The sequence below is a fragment of the Scleropages formosus genome, chromosome 9 (assembly GCF_900964775.1).
Source record: "Scleropages formosus chromosome 9, fSclFor1.1, whole genome shotgun sequence".
NCBI classification, from domain to species: domain Eukaryota; kingdom Metazoa; phylum Chordata; class Actinopteri; order Osteoglossiformes; family Osteoglossidae; genus Scleropages; species Scleropages formosus.
The window spans coordinates 28,793,004-28,818,448 of NC_041814.1; the positions used below are offsets into that span (position 1 = coordinate 28,793,004).

General features: G+C 42.3%; 1 protein-coding gene and 1 non-coding gene across 5 annotated transcripts in view; both read left to right on the top strand.

Moving 5' to 3' along the window:
• The first annotated feature begins 4,651 nt into the window (after positions 1–4,651).
• On the top strand, positions 4,652–4,724 carry trnar-ccg (transfer RNA arginine (anticodon CCG)). The gene has a single exon. It is a non-coding gene; the product is annotated as a tRNA-Arg (tRNA).
• Positions 4,725–6,390: 1,666 nt separating this feature from the next.
• The window catches only part of dnajb6b (DnaJ heat shock protein family (Hsp40) member B6b), a 34,445-nt gene continuing 15,390 nt past the window's right edge, over positions 6,391–25,445 (top strand). For 2 of the 4 annotated variants that reach the window (XM_029254705.1, XM_018756858.1), the window contains exons 1-3: positions 7,492–7,589; positions 18,734–18,833; positions 22,599–22,708. In XM_029254705.1, the coding sequence (XP_029110538.1) occupies positions 18,769–18,833; positions 22,599–22,708 (175 nt within the window). In that variant the 5' untranslated portion in view covers positions 7,492–7,589; positions 18,734–18,768. Of the gene's footprint in view, positions 6,552–6,592; positions 6,676–7,491; positions 7,590–18,733; positions 18,834–22,598; positions 22,709–25,445 lie in introns of those variants that run through there. The other 2 variants (XM_029254706.1, XM_029254707.1) reach the window with 2 other exon arrangements.

The following is a 25,445-nucleotide window of genomic DNA, read 5'->3' on the forward strand; positions in this document are numbered from 1 at the left end:
TGACCCCGTAAGGGACAAGCGGTTCTGAAAATGTGTGTGTGTGTGTGTGTTGCCACTGTCACGCATCGGCCACCAAAATAGTTCTAAAAAAAGCCACAGAAACGCTCTTGTCAAAAACCAGCCCCATAGATTAACTTAATAGTTCATTAAAAACAGAATATTAATTCAGTGTGACGGTAAGTTTTGTTATATATTCTTTGTGCAATATGTCAACCCCCACGCTTCCTTTTAATAAGCTCGTTTAATATGAGCCCGAGTATTTGCCCTTAATATGTTCCAGCGGCCCTTTTCCTCCGGCTAATTAGATATTGACTGCCAAAATGTACGTAATTAATAGACATTCATCATTTACACGGTGCCAGCGTTCCCTCTGCAGCCAGACGTGCTGAGCAAGCCGGACGGCCGCGAACGTCTTACTCTGCATTCAGCGAGAGGCCGTGTGGGTGAGCTCATCGATCCAGGGCACCGAACGCTGCTATAATTAAGACCCGCTGACGATTATCAACAATTTTCAAACATTTTGAGAATATTCTGATCTGAATTATGGGTGGCACAGCACCTGGGTGGTGCGAGAGGACTTGGGTTTGATCCGCACTCGGTCTGTGTGGCATTTTCCATGTTCTCCTCATGTCTGTGTGGGTTTTGTCTGGGTGCTCTGGTTTCTTCCCACACTTCAAAGGCATGCTGTTTAGGTTCCACCATAGTGTGTGAGTGACAGAGGGAGTGTGTGTGTGTTCCACTGATGTATGGATGAGTGACCCAGTGTAAGCAGTGTATCTAGCAGTGTAAGTCACCACGGTGAATAAGGTGTGTGGACTGATAACACTACAAAGAGTTCACTGGAAGGTGCTTTGGAGAAAAGCATCTGCTAAATAAATAAATGTAAATTAAAGATAAAATGTTACATTCGTTGGAGTCTAAACTATTTTTGGTCGCCCAAGTGACACTGGGTGACTGCGCTCTTTGGTGACACTGTTTAAGAGGAATGACAGGAGCACAAAGAGAGGGTCTATTTCTAAAATGTGCGGGTGAATAAAAGATGAACTAGGACACCATGAAGAGCCAGCAGACCTCAGAAGTGACCATCTACTTTGCTGCCCCAAAAGGACTGAGAACCCAAGCTTTCTAAGAGTAACTGGGGGAAAAAACCTGAAAGCCCATCCTTATTCCTTTATCAACCTTCATTAAACTTCCCCTCGGTTCCAGGGCAGGAAAGGTGGTGTTTCTTAAGTCTCCCACACACCATCATAGACACTATGGACAACCAGGAAGGCAAATGGTTGGATGCCGGATTTGATCCAGCATCTCACCATGGTGTGACTGAGGTTACCATCACTTGGACACATTGTGAGATGTTCGCAAAAGACCGTAATGCTTGGAAAAGCTGGAGAAACTGGAAAAGGGAACAACCAGAAACGAGACAGATGAACTCAGGGTGTTAACGGACACAGCCCTTTCAACCCTAAGACCCAAGAGCAGGCCAGAACATTCCAGAGGCACTTCAAACATCTGGTAACCAAGCGTTGAGAGGCTGGACTGTGCTCACTCTTCATTCAATTTAATTCAATTGAGTTTTATAGAGCGCTCTTCTCACACAGTGACACAGCGCTGAACGAAGGCATTAGACAAGTAGACAAAGATAAAACAGAGTTGCCTATAGATTAAATTACTACAGTATCCATACAGTTACTAATGCTGTAAGTAACCTTATTGGCCACAGAGGCAAAACTGCCAACTGACTCATCAGTCATGGCAGGCGGTTATCAGCTTCAGTCAACATGGGGTCTGATATCACGGTCGACCAGCTCCCTCAGGTCTTATCATAAGAAAACAAGGCTCAGCGAGAAAGAAATTGTTAGAAACCAATGACTTGCATTTATTTATCGATCAGACACTTTCTTCAAAGCCACTTCCAATGAGCTCTATGTAGTGTTATCAGCCCACACACCTTATTCACTGCAGTGACTTACACTGGGTCACTCATCCATACATCAGTGGAACACACACACTATGGGTGAACCTGAACAGCATGTCTTTGGACTGGGGGAAGAAACCAGAGCCCCCAGAGGAAACCCACATAGACTCCACAAAGACAGAGCAGGGTTTGAACCCACATCCTCTTGCACCACCTACATGCTATGAGACAGCAGCGCTACGCACTGTGCCACCACGCTGCCCGTTAATGAGATCATAGAGTTTTATTCAAAGGAAAAAAGACACAACAAACAGGAATTACACTGGTCACTGATATGCCAGAGTGAACATGTAAGTCTTAAGCCTGGATTTAAAGGCTGACACGGACGGGACAGTCCTGACAGTGACAGGCAGGCACACTTAATGGACACCCTTCCCTCAGAAAATCATTTTGTACCCTGTGAAAGGGCACCAGTGGTACTGCAACCCTGGACGGCACTGGGAGGGGAAAGCTAGTGCACCACAATTTCTGGTAGCAGTCACTGCGATGATCAATTTGGCAGCGGTCGGTTCCTTGAGTCTACTGATCTGCGACCCAATGAGAGCAGAGAAAAATGAGCATTGGGAAGAAGGGCTGCTGAAAAGCATCTGAACTGGCCAGTACCACCAGTGTCCTGTGCATTAATGCTTGTCGAACCTTCAGCGTATTTTTCTTTTATGCTTTGTCCCTTTTTGGGATGCCAAATGTTGTGAGTCCTTGTCCGTTGGTTGATCGGTGAACGTGAGGCTTGTACCGTGATTTTTACATACGCAACATGTTTCGCTTTTATCATTCTTTAAATTCTCAATAAATGCACTGGATTAATATCGATGACACCTAATATTACCACTGCGTGAGCAAAATAAAAAATGTGCTAAGTTCAACATAGGTGCGGGGAGCATGGCGATGTAGCCCTGGTGCCTCACAGATCCTGCGGTGTTTCAGGCCCGGGTTTCAATGTGGCTCTGTCTATGTGGAGTTTTAATGTTCTCCTCAAGCAGTTATCGACAGCGAACGTATAAATGGGTGAATAACTGTAAATGGATTAATGTTCAAATCAAAATTATCATTAAGTTACTTTGGGACAAGCTCTTTTATATTTATATAGTAAAACAGCAATGAAGAAATACGATAGTCCCCATACCTATAATAATGGCTGTATACCTTATATCCCATATATTTTAATCTCTTTAGCCCAGACAGGTCAGCGTGAACCTTTCCTGAGCTCCATATGCAACGCTCCACAGTACAACTGGACTTGTTAGGGTTTATTACATGGTCGGAGACAGAGAACCTTCCAGACGATCAGCGATCACCTCACACTAGTGGAGTTGCTGTAAGAGCTGGAGCAGCATCTGGCTGAGAGATGTAATGAAGAGCAGGTAAGAGGTATTGATACCGCCCACCTGGAGCTGGTGTGGTCGGCATCCGATTACCGGACAGCGTTAAAGGAGCGATGACCTCCACCCGGATGGGCATATCAGTTATACGCACTCTGAGAGGTTCTGACTCGCTCAATGGTGGACTGAACACAACCCTGAGAAACAAGATGGTTAATAAATTAAACTTAACATTTGGACTGAATCAATAAAATGTCTAAAAGCAAACTCAGAGCACAGCTTCCCTGCACTGGAATAACAGTTGTTGATAGTAGAAAACGACACTGTAACCCAAAGGGGGCTCAAACCCACAACTTCCCACACCCAGGGCTGTTATTTTACCACTCAGCTCAGGCTGAGACTTACAGATAATTTGTTGCTCTATGAGTTTTTGCTAATGCTTTTCTCCAAACAAACAGTGATTTATTGATTTATTCAGATGACTAATCGTCACTGTAGAAATTTAGAGTAAGTACCATGGCCAAGGGTATTACAGAAGGCAGGGGGTTTGAATGTAGAACTTTTTACCTGCAACCCATGTCTTGCAGTTTGTTTGGTGCCTGAATTCAAGGGCTCTAGGATGCAGAGATTTCAGCTACATCTTTTAATGTGAGATGTGGGTAAACGCTTACCCTGTATGTCCTGTAATGCCTACAAATGAGCGAAGGGAAGGAGGCGATGGGGCCCTGCTTACTTCTCCGTGCCTGATGATTTAAAAGAGAGGAAAGCTACAGCACAGCTGGGATCGAAACACATGCTCCTCAGCCCCCCCACCCTGATGCCTTCTCCTTTAGGCTTTGCGATAACATGTCTCACACACTTGATGATAACTCACATGATGAAATCTGACATGTTCACACATGAACTTCGTGTTTTGTTATGTAATAAATTCGTTACATTGTGTTTTCAAAAAGCCATGTACAAATACACTTCACTCCAGAGAAATGTTTGGAGGGATATTTGGAACCGGTAGAAATAGCCAAAGGTTAAAAACAGCTGAAGTCATGGCCACTCTTCTCGCTCTTCTTGGTCCGAATAAAAGCAGAAAGATGGGACTGAGATCTTTCAACCTTAGGTGGCAAACTTGGGAAACATTAATTATTACAGTTATAGTGCAGGGTGTGTTAAAGTGTGTAACACAGACCTGATAAACAGAGACTGATACAATAAAGAAAATTGCTGAGATTTTTTTTTTTTTAACTGATAATTTGAAAGATTCTAGGTAATATAGCAAAAGGCAAAATGGTCAGGAATGAAATGCACAAATTAAAATTCTACTCTATAAATTACAGGAAACGTAAAACATAAGCAAGAGATTAACCCAGTGGCCTAATGGATAAGGCATCAGCCTCCGGAGCTGGGGATTGTGGGTTCGAGTCCCACCTGGGTTACTCTGGACTGGGTGTATGTCCCTGTTTAAAGAGATGGGTTAAGGCAACTGGTTTTCACAGAAGTGACATGGGTTTGAGTCCTATTCTTGCTGTAATGCCTTAATTAAGATACTCTGAAATAATATGCTAAAAAGGTTCTTCTGTGTAAATTAATACCTTAGTGTAGAAATCCCACACTGTGTGTTGCTTTAGAGAAGAGTGTAATGTAAATAATAGCAAAATCACACGCTGAAAATGGTTAATGTGTCAAGAACATATTTAAAAATACTTGTAGAGTAAAATGTAGCCCATTATTTATCTTGCATGGTCAACATCACTCGCAAAAAAAAAAATGCTAAAGGAATGATCAAACAGGATCTGGTCATGATATTGTGTAATATTGCAATCTTGTGTTGCTCACGTTATTTACTGTAACTCAAATTTTTAGCACATTTAGATATCTGGGATATAATATCAGGTGTTGAGATGGGATATATTGTTGAGTTCCAGAAGTGAGAGCACGTTAAGCCTCATCACGCAAGCGCACAGATACATTTATATATTTATGATGTAAACTGCCAAGCGGAATAACCTAGTTATTCCCCGTTTCACAAGAGGAATTAAAAACTTCTGACATATATTTTTTTTAATTTAGGTGACATTTTTTCTCCAACGCAACTTACAAGCTTAAAATTAAATTTATCACAAGCTTATAATTATTCATCTACTCATACAGCTGGGTATTTTAGAGGAGCAATTTAGAACTTACTCAAGAGTACTAGTCAGAGATTGAACCCACAATCTCCAGCTCCAAAGGCAACACCTATAACAACCATGCTACTAGCTCTCTGACAAAAGTAATACACGTGAAATCATGTGTACCACCTGTACTGTGCGGAGAGTAACCAAAACAACTATATATACACACACACACACACACACACACACTTTCAGAACCGCTTGTCCCATACGGGGTCACGGAGCCTACCCGGTAACACAGGGCGTAAGGCCGGAGGGGGAGGGGACACACCCAGGACGGGACGCCAGTCCGTCGCAAGGCACCCCAAGCGGGACTCGAACCCCAAACCCACCGGACAGCAGGACCAAGGTCTAACCCACTGCGCCACCGCACCCCCACTCCAACATTCAGCAAACCCCTAAGCTACTGGTGTATAAGGAATTTATGATTAATTGCATTTTCTCATTTACCTGATGCTTTTCTCAAAACAAGGAGTAATAGTGTTCAGCTGCTTAGTTATTTACCCCTTCAATGAATCATACAGTTGAGTAATTTCCATGGGAGTCACATGTAAGCATCTTGCTCAAGGGTACTACAGCTGGCAGTGGGATTTGAACCTACAACCTTTGGGTATGAAAGCAGCAACTGTAAGCAGTACACTCCCAGTTGTCTCACGGTCAGGACACACCGCTGTGTGTATCTCAGTTAAAATACTGTACCTAAATGTTGCAGGACTAAATGGGTTGGTCAAAAACCCATCACCATGGTAATAGAACTTTCTACATCTTTCCGGTCGGGCAATTTCACACAAAACCCTATAGTTTGTTTTTTCGTGTCCGTGTGAGAGAGAGTGAGAGTGCCGTGCAATCAACACGGTTAGAAAACGTCGCTCCCCGATGTAGAAATTTCCAGAACGCTCTCTAGTTAAGTTCTCTCGCCACTCTATTTGTTGCCGGAAGTGACGTCACGGCCGTTCCAACAGCTGCGAGTCGAGGCAGCGCGACTGATCTGCGGCAGAGCTGAGGCGAGAGGAGTCGTACAAGGAGTGACACCAGCAGCCTCCAGCGGTGTGTGTGTGTGAGAGAGAGAGAGAGTCGGAGCGACGGCAGGTGAGCAGCTCCGCGGCCTGTGTCCGCTTCTCTCTGTCTCTCGCCCCCGGCGGTCCTCGTGCGCCGCCAGACTGACTCACTGACAAGTTGGATGGGGCCAAGGGGCTGCTCTGCTCGAGACGAGGTGCGCTTGTGCTGCGCGTATCGACGCGCTCCCTACTTAACGTTACGTTGCGGTGGACCAGCTGAGCCAGGCAGCCGTGGGCCACCAGACTTAGCTCGCGCGCGCTTGGCCCTGGTCCCTCGTGTTCTCTCCGCGTGTTGATGATGCAACTGGTCGGCGGCACAATTCTTCCAGATGTTTGGTGGTCAAAGCACAGAACTCTTAAGTGTGTAGCTCTTGCCGTTCGTGTTGTGCGCGTGCCGAGGGACACTTCTTTGTGCTGGTAAACTAGTATCTCGGAATGTGTAACCAATCGGGTGGGCAGCGGCGTTTGAACCCCTTTTTACCCCGTTATTTACCCCACCGCGGGGCCCCAAGCCGTACGTCATGCATCCTGTGTGCCTGAGCCACGAGTGGCTTATCGAGCTGTCACGCCCCGGGTTACACACACTGTCTCCAGGACGGTGTGTATAGAATCACCGTTGATTTTTGCTCTCATTGTTTTGGTTTGGCCCCGCGTTGCGTAGCAACGGCCGAGAAGGACACGCTTGTGACCGCGATGGTACGCTCCGGGAGATGTCCACCAGAAGTCCTCTCACATTACCTCCTTCTTAAGTCACTAAGGCCCGGCTCGGCACAGCAGCGTGACAGCTGCCCCGTCGTTCCGGCGTGTGTGTCTTTGTGTGCGTGTGTTTCGTCGCCGTGGGCCGTAGGCAAAGCCAGTGGACGTGACGTAAGCGGGCGTGTGTGCCAATGCGAGCGGCCGAACCGGTGAGAAAGTTTGTCACGTGACACCGAGGACCGTTGCGCTTGCGGGAGGCGTTCCCAAATGCCTTACGCAGAGCGTTTGGGTGACGTCAGAGGCGGCGGGTGCGCGAGAGGCCGAGGTGAGAAGAGAGCAAATTCTCCGGCGGTCGTCGAGGCGCTTTTCTCAGGTACGATTCGTTCCTCAGCGGTAAATTTAGGCTGGAAGTCGGCTTCACGCTCCGGCTCCGAGTCCTTTCAATGCCGTAACCGTATGATTGAATAAACGTGTTGTTTTAACGTCGAATCAGCAGTAGACGTATAGTGCGTGTAGATATAAATTCAGTTTGGCAAAAAATAAATATCTCTCTCAGCCGGCCCAGGTTCCGGCGCTTCGTCGTCACGTCTATAGTATAAAACGTTACATTTCGTTCACTTCCCTCGATATTCATATAATCTTTAATAGGCCGAACACAATGTTGTCGAATGTAATTGCAAAACACGAAGTTTTAATTGCCGCATCATAAGCACATTATTAATGATTAAAGAACCGTCCTTCATTGGCTCCTCATACACTGCAGTTTCTGGTGTGAAAATGACTGACACACACACACACCAAACCACGTTCTGTAGAGTTTTCATTTTCACTGACAACTGACTTAGTAATAACTTCTTCTGTAACTGCTCTCTTTGTTCAAGGTTATGCTATTAAAATGTACACTGCTTTTAAATTGCGGTGTATACTTGCTGGAGTAGGTTAGGCAGGTACCTTCATTGAAGCTCTTGCAGCAGGAAGTGGGATTCAAATAAACAATGTTGTGGTTAATGACTCTGCCACTCTGGCCTTAGTTTCTGCTAGTGGTAATCCACAAGAAGGGATATATCATATCTGTTAATAATTTACATAGATTTACTCATTAAGATGATGCTTTTGTCCAAAGTGACTTACAATTATTTACCCATTTAACAGCTTGGTAACTTAGCAATTTAGGGTAAGTACCATGCTCGAGGGTACCACAGCTGAAGGTGGGAATTGAACCTGTTACCTTTGAGTCCAAAGACAGCCGCTCTAACCACTGTACTACCAGCTGTACCCTAATGAATGCAATATGAAGACTCAAGAAAGTATGTCTTTCTTGTGTAATCTGGTAAAACAAATCTACATTTAAAAAAATACTATGAAATACTTTTTACTACTTGCATCACAAAATGAGACCCACCGGACACTGTCGGTTTATTATTGTTCGGGCACGAGTCCCCTTCTGTGGATGTTTCTGGAGGCCTTTGCTGGTTTGGGTAGAATCTGGTTTGGAACCTGTGTCTGTTGTATGTTGTTTGTTTACTGTGTGCACTGTGTTTAAACAACTACACCACGCAGTCAAAAACGTGTCTGAGGTATGATGCACGGCTACAGACTTCTTATATACAGTGATCTTCTAGTTTTGCCATCATTCTAGTCTTGTTGCGTGTGATTTGAGGTGAATATTAAGAAAAAGCTACATGTTTGTTGAGTAATGCTAAGGTGTGTTGTTCGTGACTATACTCTGGATTTCCCCCATCTGCTTCTTCTGAATGACATTCTTTTGGTTTCGCACACTTCTCTTGTTTTGTTTTTTGGTTTTGCTCTTACAAGGGAACTTCTGAACTCAAGTTTTGTACTTTCTGTTGAATAAGTATAATACAAAGGCCAGTGTGGTTCCTTGTTCACTTTGACTCAGTAATTTGTTAATTGTCCAGGTGGTTGAGATGGGCTGAACAGTTATGTTTTTTGTTTTGAATAAAAATCCTTACAGAATCCGTAGGATGGGGTACTGCAGAGTTTTGTGGGTACTGTTGGTTCCTTTCTCCAGTTGTGGTGGATCTTAGATTTACGTTATTAATTTACATGATGCTTCTCTCCAAAAGAGTGTTAAGCTATCTACAGTTTACTCATTTATAGAGCAGCATAACTTTTTTTAAAATTTTTTTCCTGAACCCTTGCTTAAGGGTTTTCCGGCAGGAGTCAGGATTCAGACTTTGAGCCCTTTGAGTCTGAAGGCGATGGCTCTAACCACTATGGTACCTACAGATCATAATCATCTCAAATGTTCATAGTGTTTGACCCATTTTCAGTGGTGTAGTCTTCAGCTCACCTGCAACCTAGATGACTGTCCTAATGTGCTGCGACTGCAAGTTCCTGAGGTCCCTTTCTAGCATCAGTGTTCTCTGCAGATGCTAATGTCACCAGACAGCTGGTTCACCTTGGTCTGGGTTAGGGTGACTCTTGTGACTGAAGCCAAAACATTACTCAGTAATTGAATGGTTGAGTAAAGTTACCAAAGAGGGCCACACTTTGATATGCAAATTATAAAAAATATTAAATTTCAAATTTGAGTCCCGCTGTCTCTGCTTTTTGTGATGCATATTTTTTTTCTAGTTCTTGGATGACTTGGTTCAATGTGTGTCAGGTTTTGCTTGTTTTTGGTGTCTACCTTGGTGAAAGAACTGTACAAAGACCAGTGACCAGGATACAATGGCACAGTTACAGACTCCTTAGGATTGGTGACATTTTTCCGGGCTGACCGTCACTCAAGTTTTCAGCATTCTTGTGAGGTCAGTTTTGATGTTTCCTGAAGCCAAAAGATCGGAATGGTTGAATGATGTTATGAAATATGTCCATACATTACTCAATTTTGTGAAAAACTTTGTCTTGTAGAGGTTTTTTCACATTCCTGGCTACGGACAGTTGTGTCCATAAAATTGCAGAGCCTACCATGATGGTGCCCAAGACCTGTAGTTTACTACCCTGTATATCCTCCTGAGAGCCAGTAAAAAGATGCTTGACTATATCACTGGGATTATGAACATAGAATGTACTCTATACATGGTTTTTGAGATGAACTTGAAAAGATGTCCTCTAGAGTGGACAGAAATGAATGGTTGGCTCTCAGGAGGATATTTACCCTATGCACACAAACCACTCATTGGTTAACAGGCTGGTGCCTTAGGAAAATATTAAAATGAAAATGAATTCCTTGAAAATGAAAAAAATGAATTGCTTTATGAAAATAACTTTTACAAGTACATTGATATGCCAATTTACAAGTGTAATGTGTTCCTGAGAACTGATTGTAAACAGAATTACTATTTATTTATATATGAAACACTGTAATGCCTTCTTGATCACAGATTCACTATACTAAACCAAATATGTCAGCTGATTATATAAACAAGGCTAAACTTAAGTAGTTAGCACTTGTTATAATGGCACAACTTAGCAGTTGCTTTGTAAGACCTGTAACTTTCCATTGAGCGATTATAAGTATGGTTTGCAGGCTGATTTTTGGGTTTGGTCAGTGAACAGTTGACACAGGGTTTAGGGTAAAGTGTAGGGGGTTGTATTGTCTTGATGTTCCAGAATTTTTATTTTTTTTTTTTTTGCATTTATAATGGTAGTATGATTTTGGCGGGGGGGGCGACTTCTGAACAGTAGAAAGTAGAAAAGTAAATCTAGGAAAACCTGTCATCACTGTCATGTTGCTTATCAGCTTTCCGCCTGGTCTCCTCCTCACTCATAATGTGGTTTATTGATATATTGATTAACCACCAATGAATAATTGGGTCATTTGGCTAGTTACTGCCTGAGTGTCGTTACTCTCCCCTCAGCTACATGATTTGCAGGTCACAGTCACAATTGTTGACAAAATCTGTGGGTGTAATATGAATGTGACACAGCAGGGTGTGCCTGGTTCAAGAAGTAATTAGGTATAAAGGAGCTGTGGGTGTTCTTTCAGAACATATTAGATCTGCGAGCCATGATAACAAATCTAACGGAACACAAATCAAAGCTTGGATAACTAAAAGGGAAAAAAGTGTGTTGGCTTTAAAGTAGAATGGGCAAGGAAAAGACGACCCTACCGGGTGATGAAAAAGTCACAAAAATCACTGGCCTGAACCGAAAACCTCCAGCGGCAGAACATTCAGTCCCTGGAGTTTCCTTTAATAATAATCTCAAGAGTTGAATGGCCACACCTGGTGCTCGAGCCCTCCCACAGGTCCAGTCATCAACTGATGGGTGTGTGAGTGTGTGGTCTGTGCTGTTTCTGGCAACAGCTGTATTAAGTAATAATAAAGTTTTGTACTTTGTCATATGGACTTGGTATGAGAGAGAGGTTTGTGGTCATGTCACACTTTATGTACTTTCCTGAGTCGTGAAGAAACAAGTTTTTTCACAACTATAGGAAGTAACTCGTATATTAAGGTGCACTTAATGAAAGTGTAAGTTGTAATTATAAAACGTTTTTGGAAGTCAGGGTCCCTCTCAAACCAGAGTTTAGGTTTAATAAGTTTGCTGTAGGTTCAGATATGGGTCTAATACCTGCTCAGACTTTTTGGAGTTTATATTAGTTTCCTCCCTTGTGCTGAAGAGATGCTTCAGGTGAGTTGGCGATTCTAGATTGCCCTTACTATGGGAATGTCTGGATAAATGATTGTGTGATGGGTGGATGTTTGGAGCTGTTGTACAGTTCTACATGGTACTGTAAACAAGCTGTTACGGATCTCGGGTATGTTGGTTACCCATAGTTCCCACACTGGAGTAGCTGGTGGTGAATACTTTTTCAGTTATGTGTGGAGTGTTCAGCAGAGGTGGCACAGTGACAGAGGCTGGAAAGAAGGTGATACTAAAAAATGTCCAGAGTCGTAGTATCATTAGTATTTATTCATTTAGCTACTCGTTTGCTCTAAAGCAACTTAAGGATAAGTACCATGTTTGATGCATTTGGAGATTCAAATCTGGGCCCTTTTAGTCCAGGGCGGTGGTCCTAGCCAATATGCCAACTTCTGCAGCACTTTTATTAAAAGCAAAAGTTAAGGTCAGTGGCTGAGAGAGACTGCAGTCAAAAGTCGCTGTCTATCCTACTGAAGGGTAATTAAAAGGCATGGTTTTTTTTTTAGCCTAGTATTCAGTATCTTAACTGTGTACAATCACTTTTCCTTTATCATAACTGTTTCTCCTTGTATTACACACAGAACCACCCCCCCATTAGGTTAATCGTTTGTTAGTAAATGGACTGGCCTTGTGACAGAAAGTATACACAGGTGATAGATAACGCGGTTTTGTTTATAAGTAGTAAAAAATAAAGTGACACTTTAGCTCAGTGCAAGCTCTCGAGTTTATCTGTATGGACAGTTCGGTTTCTGTTCTTGAACCTTAGTTTTATAGGCAATGAAGCAGAAAACTGAAAAATTGTATGTAGCAAGGCTCTGACACAGTGTTGAATTGCTTGGCACACAGGTACACACTGAACCGTAAGCTGTGCACACAGACCCATACTGCTTTTCACAAGGGAGTGAAACGGCAGCAATTTCTCAGCACCAGATGACAAAAGTCAGACTGAGCCGCTTGAGGACATTTTTAGAGAACGGCGCTTTTCGTTCACAGGCCACAGTGCAGCTTTTGAGGAATCCTTGCCTATATTTTTTTCTTCACAATTCAGCACCTCATAACTACAATTGAGAATGATCCCATCTCCACTGAGTACAGCTGTTCCCTTTTTCACTAGTCAGGTCTTCGCTACGTCAGTGGAAACTTGCTGCATGTCATTGTGTGTACAGCAGTATCTCTTGTCACTGTGTCCATGTAATTGTATGAAGAAGTTTTTGCCCTTGCTGTGGATAAACAAGCTGGGGTGTCTGTTGCATATCAGTTCTGCTCTGCTTCAGAGAGCTGCAGATGCAGTAAAGGGCATTGCAGTTTCACACATCCTATATGTATGCGATGGGCAAACCTGCAGCCACGCTGTGGGTGACCAGAGGTTCAACATAGATTTAGCAGTTAATGTCCTTCAATCACTCCATCGCTCAATTTGACATTGAAGCTGCAAACAACTCTGCCATCGATTGGCATGATGGGTGATACTCGCTTGCCTTCATCTCCTGTTATCAGAGTTGAGATTTGTAGGTCCCTGTGGATGTAAGAAATAATGCAATGGCACCCAAGGGAGGATTCATACTTGTTTCTAAAGAAAAGGTGCTGACTTGCTGTATATCTGAAAAGCCTGGATTTTATTTGCAAAATCAAGGCAATAGATTTCTAGTCGATGGATATCCAGTCAACCCGTGGTGCTGCTTTCTGTGAAATGTCTGACTCTAAAAACATCTTTAGAAAGCCAGTTCTGGGTAGGTTTTATTCAACAGCGAGATGAGATTGAAAATCATTTTCTTAAGTGTATCTGACAGGCAGGAGCAGTAACCAGTGACAACATGACCCCATATTGACTGGTTTTTGTTTTCTCTAGATTAAAAAAAAAGGTTTTGGTTTTTTTTTGGTGTTTATTTTTCCCTAGATGGATTTAATAGGTCACTTCAGCTTATAGGTCCAATTCCAGGACTGTGTGGCCCGCTGCATTTCCTACTTGACAGTTTTCTTCTTGTCTGCGTGCTGTTTGGCTGTGGTGCAGGTTATTTTTGAATCGGAAAAGTAGACAGGAGCAGCAGGTAGCATAGTTAACACTGCTGCCTTCCAGTTGATAGACCCAGGTTTAAATCCCACCTCCTACTATAGTACCCTTGAGAATGGTGCTTAACCTCAGTTTCCCTAGTACAATTACCCAGGTGAATAAACAGGTAAACCATTGTAAATGGCTTTGGAGAAGTGTCAGCTAAATGAATAAATGTATGCGTAAACAATGAGGCTCAGTTTGTACAGGAATTGAGCAGCATTTGGATGTTCCAGCTCAAATATCCTTCACTTGGATAACCTTGCTGAAGAGTCTGGTCATATAATGGGGAAAAACCAATAAGCATTTCAGTGAAAGAAATAAACTCTCATTTGTAACAAGAATAGTTCTGTAGCTTGCTCTCCGGGAGTTCTGTGAAAGTGGACGGCTGGTGCGACGTGGTGGAGGTTCGTTAGAGCGGTACAGTGAAAGGTCGTCCTGCCTTCAAAGCGGTGGTATGTCAGCTGTGCTGGACCTGTCGCACATTCTCTGTAAAGGACTCGTTCTTCTGGATTTTCTGCAGTTTTGCAGTCAGAATTGTGCACTATTTACAATTTGAAATGAACCATGTGCCCCCAACTCTTGGCTATTGATATGGAAAGTTTTGTTACTTCTGCTATGTAATTGATTCTTTAACAGGGCCATTTATTTACAGCATTATACTGCGGCTTTATCTGTTTGTTTTGGTAAGGGTAGTTTTGACTGTATGATAGCTGATTGTTAAATTGAGGTTTGAACCTGCAGCTTTTTATTCCATCATCCATTTTATTTCTTGCTATTATGCCTGCTGGGATATCCAGCAAATGAAGCTGAAGCCCAGCTGTGCCACTGTGCTTGTCCCATCAAAGTTTTACTCAGTTTAACTTTATGATGTGGCAATGTTAGGGGAACCTAATGTAAAACATGGTTTGTGCTCTTCTAGGGGCAGTGATTATTCACAAATGTGGTAAATGCTCTAATGCCCAACTGCAGTTTCTGCAGACAACCTAAATATTGACGTTTAATGACGTGTCTGGCTGTATTTCACCAACACTTTAATCGGCATGCAAGCTCTTGAGCTGCACCTCGCCTCTGGAATGTGTAACTGTTCACTTCCCTACTGGACATTAAGGTCGTCACTGCTCTAGTCAAGCTGACTTGAAGTTCAGATTGTCTGTTTTGTTTTTCAGTGGTATTGTAAGTGCAATTTATCATTCAGTTTCCTCAATATTTCATCCCAGTGTGTCACTGTTTTAATGGCAAGGGTGTGCCCTTTGCTTGCTGCTTACATTTCTATCTGTGGAGTGTGCTTTAGGATATCTTTTAAGAACAGGATGAGTTATAAGAAAAATAAGCTTAGTGTTAAGTATTTATATTGATAACTGCCTCTAGTGAGACTTATCAAGCTGTGTGCCCTCTGTGTGAAGAGTTTGTATGAATGCCTCCCCAGACCCACACACTTCCTGTTCCTGGTGTTTTGCTTCACTTCTCTGAGATGCAGACATCAATATACTCTGCTGAAAGACACTAACAAATCAGCTCAGCCCACGCAGGATGGCTTGGTATTATCATTTCACGCATTGTGGTAGCAAGCTGTTGGAGCCGTTATGCTACAAGAATCTAGGTTAGTCACATTGAAGTCACAAGTTTTGGGATCTGCTCGCTGGCTCTGCACATGAAGACCTGGGTTGGGTTTGGGACACGGTTTTCTTTTATAGTAGTTGGCTTGCAGTCAGAATATTTGGATTCGAATTCTCATTTCTGCTATGGTATGCTGGGTCAAGACGTTTAGCCAAGGTTGACAACGTGAAAATTGCCTAGCTGTGTTAAAGTAGTTTAGTATACAAACTAAGTAAGCATTGTGAGTCACCTTGAAGAGTCTCTCAGCTAAATGAATAATTGTTTCCTTTGAAGATGCACCGTTTCAAGGTGAAATGCTTGTTAATTTCATCCTTCTGTTTTCTTTATGGATTCTGACATAACACTGAAACAAATGAAATGGGGTTGATTGTAATACTTGCAAAGCTGACCATCAAACCATTGTATGTTTGAAACATGTTGCCAGAAAAGAAGGTGTGTGTGTTTCTACTTTGCACACTGCCAGGAAAGAAAAACAGGGACATGGGGTGGGGGTGGCTGAGGAAGATGCCAGCCGGGGGGGGCAGGCAAACAGGGTTGGCTGTGTGCCGCCAATTGGAAAGGACACTGGAGGCAAAAATAGCAAAAGGACAGGATACCACCGAGGTCTCTGTGTAACTGAAAACAGATCTGTGTTTCCTTCACTTTGGGTGTCTCACATTAAAAACTTTTTTTTGCGTTTCTCATGTGAAAGACCTTCTGAGATGTAGAGACTATGTAACGCTTGTGATGCTACCTGTTCTGTGCTTCTGTGCCAGTGTCCGCTGTCATTATTATGTCTGTACATTGGTCTGTGACATTGGCCTTTTTAAATTGTAGGATGGTATTTTGGGTGGAAACAAAGGCGGTGAAACGCCTTTCATGAAGTCCATCTTTGTGGAACAATAGAACTGGTTAGGCAGTGTGAATGTTTCTGTCTGTATGTCAGTGGCTTTCCTGGGGGGAGAAAAAACTGGCTTGTGGTAATCTTAAAATATAGCTAGTGATACAGTTGGACTGGTTTAGTTAACTCTTTGCTTTACCAGGATGCTTGTAATGATAGCAGTAGAATGACATGGTTTTGCTTGTTAAATGATTAAAAAAATGTATTTTTAAACATTTTTCTGGTGTTCATCTTCATATTTTGCATAATTGTAACATACTGATAATTACGAAGCAGGAAAGGGTTTTTTAAAAAAAAAAAAAAAACCATACATTTAAATTAGGTCCCCATTTGTGATCACCTAGCTTGACGTTTTTATTTGCGTCTAGTTTCCAGTGGTGGCTTGTTGCCTGCTGTGTGGTTGCCTTGTGTACTCTCCCATTAAATTATACTGTTAATACACCATAAGTGTTCTGTTAATGCTTATAACCATTAGACATAATTATTTTCATAGTGTACTTTGTTTCATAGGGTTTTTGCCAACTATAAAAAAACTTTATAGATGTGTAATGTATATACTTTAAGCTGCTATACATATAATTAACTGTAAACAGCAGTAACAAAAAACTGCATGAATAGTGGTGAGCTGAAAAACATTTACTACAGCTGTGTAAAAAAAAATGAACTGCCTGACCTGTAAATTTCTCACATATTTTGTAACTCATTATTTGGTTTTACATTAGCTAATTTTGGATATGATTAGAAGCTGACAGCAATACATTTTGTTTTTATTTGACCAGGTATTAAAGTGGGTCAGTGACAGAGGTAGGCTGGAAGACACTGATTTATGCAGCGGTTCTTATATTCCAGCGTACAGCTGTAGAATTGCGGGCTCAGTATTGTAATTAGTAGTGTTGTTGACTTGCGGGTTCAAATCCACGATGAGCTTCGTTTCTCACCTGTTTGTCCTTTCTGGGTGCGTTGGTTTTCTCATACAGACATGCATTGCTTAACAACAGGGATACGTTCTGAGAAATGCGTTGTTAGGTGATTTCGTCGTTGTGTGAACATCATAGAGGCTACTTACACAAACCTACATGGTATAGCCTTGATGCAGCCAAGAGATGCGGTAAACGCAAGATCTGTGACGCTGCCGCCGGCGTAATGCAGCATACGGTTTTACAGAAAACTTTTTATAAGTACGCTCTAAAATAACGGTAAGTACAGTAAATACATAAACCAGTAACGTAGGTGTTGTCATCAAGTATTATGTACTGTACATAATTGTATGTGCTATTATTTTATACAACTGGCAGTGCAGTAGGTTTGTTTACACTGGCACCACCACAAAAACGTGAGTAGCACACACCCACTGTAAAAGTCCAGAATGCTCAAAAGGGGTTGGGCAGCCATTGGTACTCAGACCCCTAGAGATTTTTCCTCCCAGTTTCTTGGCTAAACAGTTTTGGGTTCTGAGTTTCGCAGTGGATTATTTCAGATCAGAGCGTTGGTGAACTGCACGCTGTGTTTGTTTAGTTTCAGTCGCTTGTCTCTCTGTGTGTTCAACTGTTTAGTGCTCTGTGTCACTTTGTTCAGAAGAGGGCTATATACAGATAAATTTGATGGAATATAGATATTAATGATATTTCTCTCAGTTAACTCAGATAAGAATACTATGGTATTCCTAATCCCCTTTGTGCTTGTGTGAGAGCGAATCCAAAAGCATTTTCACCGTTCGTTGCGGCCGAGTTTGGGAGTCATTCAGATATCTGGTGAGGCTCATGTCAGTTACACTGATTAGTAACTTTAGTTTGCTGTAATGCATCTCTTGGTGGCACAGTAGTGCAAAGTGTGACTCTTAGTACCTGAGCTGTTATGGTTTTGGCTCCAGTCCAGCTGAGCCTATGTGAAGTTTGCATGTTCTGCCTGTATTCATTTAGGTTTCCTCCAGAGGCTCTGGTTTCCTCCCACTGTTAAAAGACATCTATTTCTGGTGAATTGCTGCCTCTGAATTGCTTGTAGTGTGCGATTGTATGCCTGAATGGCTACCCTCGCTGGCCTATTGCCCTGTACTTTTAGGACAAGTGGTTAATGACAGTGAGTGAGTTTAATTGCTTCCAAAAATCAGTAAAATACAATAAATGTATTGTGTTCAAATGTTTCAGTGAAATATGCTTGAAGTTCTTTTAGACTAAAATGGCTTCCTTTTATGTACTTATTTTTAGAACATGTTATGATTTGCTTGTGATCAGAGCAGCCGAATGAAACTTCTTTTTTCCTGACCCACGGTGGGATTCTCCAGTCCTACAACAATGGCTCAGAGGTTCAGTTTCACTGTCTGAGTCCATTTGGCTGACCTGCATGTTTCTCTCTTCAGATTGAACCCTTTGTGGACAAAGGCCTTGCCAAACCATGGTGGATTACTACCAGATCCTGGGAGTGAGCAAAAATTCCTCCCAGGAGGATATCAAAAAAGCGTGAGTTGCTGTCTTCTCTGCTATTTTTAATGCTTGTTGTGGATGTGTCAGAAGAGGCTGTGAAAGCTGTAATGGGCTAATTTTACTCTGGGCATAAATGAACTCTGGAAGTACCCTTGGCAAAGGAGCGTTTGTTTTTCCATAACCCAACTAGAGGACCTTGTGCATGTCTTACTGACTGAGTAGGTGGTGTGTTCACCCATCCCCATAATTAAAGTGCCTTTTATAAAGCAGCATGTTGTAACCATATTGCTGGTTTCAGTATAGCTTTGAAACCTCTGAAGAGGAAGCCTTTCATGTTCAACGCTTTAACCTCTGTTGATCATGTTTTGGAGGCCTTTTTCAGTGTTCCTTTCTTCGTTCTTCTCACAGGTGCACTGATACACTTGTAACTAAACTTTATTGCTCATCCATTTTTTTTTTTTTTTAAAGATGACTTTGGTTAGTTCACTAAGCTGTTTACACCAATGTACCCATTTATACAGCTGCATAGTTTTTACTGCATCGACTCCGGCTAAGTGCCATGATCAATGCTACTAGTGCAGGAAGGGATGGATTTGGAAACGGGGACCTTCGAATTATAAGGCGGCTGCCCAAACCTCTACCCTACCTGCTGCCTCATGAGTACAGGGCCAAGAGGGCTGTGTTGCGGTGAAGTTACACCGAGCTGGTATTTTATATGTGTCAGTATGCATATCTGTTGGCAGCTACTTAGCAAAATGGCTCTGTTAAAGAAGCTTTCTTAATTGTCAGTTTGTTTACTCTGAATTGTACACCACTTTGGGGAAAAGTGTCTGCCAAAAGCATTGCTGCAATACAAGGCATTATGCTGGCAAGGTCAAAAGTCACTTGCCTGTCCAGCCTTCTGGGAAAGCTGGTAGTGTAGTAAAGGTGTTGCCTTGAACCCAAAGGACCTGTCTTGAAATTCTGCTCGTTTTATTACCCTAAATTAAGGTATTTACTCTGATGCAGTAAAAATTATCCAGCTGTATAAATCACTGCAAGTAACCTAACTTTTAATGTTAGGTTTGTATCCTATCTTAAGGAACAGCATTAGCTCAGTTAAATACAAATAACATAGTCCCACACCAGCAATCTACTGAAAATGGATAATGCCTATCAAACCATTGCTAACCACTTTTGAGAGCTTGTACAGTATTTCCACGATAGATTGAGAATTTCTTGCCACTATTGCTTTGCATGTCTCTAATTGTAACACTGTAGATGCAGTTCTTCTAGGGTTTTCTTTTTTTAACCTTTCTTTTTGCCTCGTTCTGCAGAGCACAATCGGTCTCATGCAAAAAAAAGTGCTTGGCATTGAGTGTGTGTTTGAGTGGTTTCTATACGTCAGCAGTGTGGGGTGGTGGAGGCTTTAGTGTGAAAGAGACAGGCACATGGTGTATTTGAAAGTCCAGGGGTGGTGGTGGTGGTGGTCACACACAGGGCTCAGTAGCATTAATCTGCTGACGACTGCTGAGGAGGTAATCCCTCTCACCTTTATGCCAGGTCCCTCTGAGCAAACCGGGCTTATGCAGCACAATGGCTTCTGGAGCTCGCATTGTCACTTTTGGGAGACAGAGGCAGAGAACCCACATGCCAGCTCAGGAGAGAAATGTTGAGGGCATCTTCAAGGACTTCTAAAATTAAACACAAAATGTTGAAAACAGTTTTCTTGTCAGAAGGTGTTCTGTGTTGTGTGTAATCAAAATGATTTGATTAGTCTTTTTCCTTCTTGTTTCATGCTCGCTAGATTGGAGGGAGTTAGATCTTACTGATTTAAGACACATTAAACATTCTGTTCTACAGGAAATAGTTTAGAGTGCTGGTGACGTAGAGATCACCACAGTTAGATATAACAAATGACCTTTACTGCAGCCCTTTAATGGCATTTTTTCTGTAGTATTGGCCGTAATATTGTTCCTGTTTTTAAGATGCCATTTTGATTTGATGGTCTATGTTTTCGCTCTTTTGTGGTGAAGAGGGAGCTGAGTCGTAAGGCGAAGCTCTCAATTTACCGGTCGATCTACGTTCCTACCCTCACCTATGGTCATGAACTCTGGATCATGACCGAAAGAATGAGATCGCGGATACAAGCGGCAGAAATGAGTTTCCTCCGCAGAGTGGCTGGGCGCACCCTTAGGGATAGGGTGAGGAGCTCGGTCACCCGGGAGGAGCTCGGAGTAGAGCCGCTGCTCCTCCGCATCGAGAGGAGCCAGTTGAGGTGGCTCGGGCATCTGTTCCGGATGCCTCCTGGACGCCTCCCTGGGGAGGTGTTCCGAGCTTGTCCCACTGGGAGGAGGCCTCGGGGCAGACCCAGGACACGTTGGAGAGACTATGTCTCCCGGCTGGCCTGGGAACGCCTTGGGGTTCCCCCAGAGGAACTGGAGGAGGTGTGCGGGGAGAGGGAAGTCAGAGCGACCCGGCCCCGGCTAAGCGGAGGAAGATGGATGGATGGATGGATGTTTTCGCTCTGATGGAAGTCTCCTGTACTTTTTTGATGGGAGTTGAAAAGCAAAGAAAAAAGCCAGAAGACACATCTGCTCACACGTTCTGTTCTTCCACCTATCTGCAGTGTGGCTTGAGCTGCTCTACTTCTCTACAGGACACATAGCTGCTCCCACCAGTCGGCATCTGTTCTTGGGAGAACGTGTGGTTTCTCCGTGACTTGGTCTCCCTGTTCTGTCCACAGACAGATCTTATCTTGACAAGTCAAAACCTCAAAATGGGGCTGCTAGCTAGGTATTTTTGCAACCAGAAATATTACATGCACGTTGATATTGACAGGATTTCGTGTTTTTACCCTGTATGCATTGTATCTAGAGTATAAAAAAATCATTCTGTAAATTTTACAAGAAGTATCTGCCGTCTTCTGGGTAGCCAAAAAGCAAACTATATATTACAGGGAAGGGAGGAGTAGATGGAGCTAATCAGTATATGTCTTTAGGTGCATGGAATGAATGTGAAAAGTAAGGTGCTGATGATCACTCAGCTAAGGTCTTCTAAAGGTCTGAATGTAAGAAATGGTAAAATTACTTAGCAATCGGTTTCTAACAAGTAATAAAGTACATATGAAAGTTACATATTTGTGAAATGCTGTACTTCACAGCGGTAGGGGGTAGGCAGCACAGAGCTAATTAAGTTCTTCTTGGACCAGTGAACCCAGGGGAACCCACAAAATGAATAGCAGCCCACACACACACGCCTCTTTAGGAATGGAGCCTGGCACTCCCTCATCTATAACTGTCACGTAACAATGTGAAGCCTGAAGGTTAGTGTGAAGCAAGCACTGTGGGCCCTGTCAGAACTGGGACCAGGGCTTTCACATTCCTCACCTTAAGACACATCTTCTAGACCTTCACGTAATTCCTGTTGTCACACGTAAGATGATGAATGCGGTACTTGTGATTTATCTGAAAACTTTAGATTTTGTCCTTGACTTTGGTCCCTTTTTCTTGAAAAAGTATGGTAGGTGAGTAATAAAAACTGTCTAAAATATATGCATCTTGAGTTTTTCAGACTTCTCACCCATGTGACAGCATTTAAAAGCTTGGAATGTTTTCTGTAAGGTGTATTACTTAGCATTGTAGCATGTACATCTTACAAGATGCACTTAGATATTTCCTCTAAAGTGGATATAAATGAATAGCTGGGTGTCATGAGGATACAAGTTTGTTCATTTTTGTTCTTTCATTGTTGAAACGATGGGTGCCCCTTTTTTATATTCAATTTGATGTTTTTCTATTTTCTTTATTATGATGTGTGCAGGTACAGAAAACTTGCTCTTAAGTGGCATCCAGACAAGAATCCAGAAAACAAAGAGGAGGCAGAGAGAAAATTTAAGGAGCTTTCAGAGGCCTATGAAGTCTTATCAGATGGTAAGACTGCATTGATCCTGTTCTGAATCTTTTGGACTGAGCTTATTGTAGGTTGTGCCCTTGCAGTGTTCTGCTGCGTTTCCAAGACAGGGTGTGGAAACTTGGTCTGTGAGAGATTCTTGCCACTGTTCAGCTCCTCCCCCTTAAATCAGCTTTCAGTGGGAACCTTAGACTAAAATGATGTTTCTGTGAATACACTTACAGTATTCAGCAATATTTCTTAGGAAGAAGTTTAATACTTTATAACAACTCAGTCATTAAATGGTTTATATTTTTTCCTTCTCTAGAAGGACATTAGTACCATTTCATTTGCCACTGTTTCAGAGTTCCAGGAATGTATTGTGTTGAATACAAATTTGCAGAGTAGATTTTAATTGTTCATAATTGAGCTAAATCATTTATGAATTGAGTCGCAACTGCATGACTCATGAATCTAATCAATTTTATGACACTAAAGATTTATATCTCCCATATGTTTTGTTCATAAACCCTTTGAGTTTTTGGCTTGCAGTGTGAATGGAAGCATGTTTCAGTGTTTTTGGGACCCCAGGTTGAGTGTCAAATTGTTTTGTCTTGTGTTTGTTAGGCCATTTCTCCAGAGTGTAAACTTTTCACTCACAATTTTGAATTTGGCCTTTCCAGTCAGGCAGTGCTCATTGACCATGATGGTGTGAACTATGTGGTTTTAGTTTGCATCTTGGGGGTTCAACTAGAACATTGATAATTCAGCAACTGTCATCACAGAGGCAGTCAGTTTGCTTCAGGAAGGTTGTCTGAAACAGGTGTGCATCAAATGTTAGAAATGATTACTGTTAATTTTGATTCTGTTTCAAGTAAACATTTGACTTGCTGAGGAAATCCTTTTTCCTTCATTTCTAACAGTTTGTTCAAAGCAGATGGGGAACAAATAGTCTCTCAGCAGAAAGTGGCCAAGACTATGTTCTAAACGTTGCATATTGTCCCAGCAACACGAAGTAACACGGCTTCCCCATTCTTGTTGCCAACCTTTGGAGATGCCAGACATTCATAACTTTTGTCCAAACAATGCCTCTCCTAGAACAAAGCAGATAAGTACAAGACATACAAAAGATGGCGACTAGCTCTTCCAGCAGTGATGAGCTGCAGTGAACTGGTTAGGTTAGTTGTTGTAGGCAAGCTGTTCATTAACTCCTACACCCAGCCTGCTCCCTGCATGAATGCAATGAATTCAGTGTTGCACTTTCCCGCTCACATTCGCCCCCACAACCCCACCCCAGGGTTCAAAAGTAAATTCTGTTCCTTACTACATTCTTTTGGGTTCAAGGGAAAAATGTTTTGACTCTCACCCCAAAGGAATGTGTCAGAGCTTTTTTTTTTCTTTTCTTTTTTTTTTAAAAAAAAAAAAAAAAAAAAAAACTCATTTGGGCTGTGGCACAAAGTGGAGACCAAAAGTGTATTAGAATTAAAACATCAGATGTACAAGTCTGTTACCTGTGACAGCACTTTTCAGTTAGACGCATCATGGGGTGGTCACTGTCTTCCGTCTCTTGAAGCAACAAAGCCAAGTGAATAGACTGTAGTTGGTTTGAAAAGATATGAAGGGTTTGAAACTGGGATGTGTGGTCTGGTCTCTAAAGCAAAACTGAGAGCCATCATGAAAGAGGACAGTGAGAGCATGACCAGATGTGTGTGGATGCCTTGGAGAGCATGCTGTTGCTCTTGTTTTCTTCCTGGTTAAAGCCATGTAGGAGGAGGAGAGATCCAGGTTCTGCTAATGAGCAGTGTGGAAGTGAAGGTCCCTCAACCCTGCTGGAGTAAAAGTTGTGGTTTTCAGTTGTTTGTATCTGCTACATTTTCCCCTCATGATCCCAACACAGAGTACAAAACCTAATGACTCCATGTCCAGTTACATGTCCTGAATAATGGTGTGCTATAACTTTACCGCTCCTCGTGATTCCAAGTAGGGGGTTCTCCACCATCAAGATTTTATTTCTGACATCAAGGGTATATTTTAAGACCTAATTATTGTCAATGTGAGAAAGGCAGGGAGGTTAGCTGGTCAGTTGCATTTTATTTGCAGGAAGTTTTGAGCAACTTTATGGTCCAGTTTGAGAATAGGATTTCAAGTCGAGCCACACATTGAGAATGAATTATGAAAACTGTTACACTTGGTTTAATTTTTTTCCTCCTGCTAAAGAGGAAGTAAATGTGCCCTGTAAAGCTGTTTGCATTCTTGGGTCTGATACAAATAAGGATTTTCTTTGTTTAAAAATAATGGAATTCCAGGATTTTTTTTTTTTTGGTACCTGACCTGCAGATGAAAATTTCAAAATATCTGATCGGAGTCCAGATCTTGGTCAGACATATGTTCTTCTCTAGAAACGGAGAACTAGATTTTCACTTAATCAGTTTGGTGAAAACAGTAATTTCCAGGGACACATTAGTTTAAAAATCTGAGGAAAGTGTCCAGTTCAGAATAATACAGCACAGTAATTTAAGTAACCCAAATATTAATTCTCTACTGTTGCCTTAATTGATAATGTTCACCATACTTTTATAGACATTTAAGCGCTTGTGGTCCTTGGCAATTGTCTGACCCTGGCCTTAAGGTCATGCTGATGATACCTAAAAGCACAAAGTATCTCATTAGAAATCCTTGTCACACAAATGAATAGACTGTACACATATTCAGCTCTCCGTGATGTTCCATCAAGTGGAGTCAATGTTGCTGTGTGGTACCGTACTGGAGTGCGAAGGG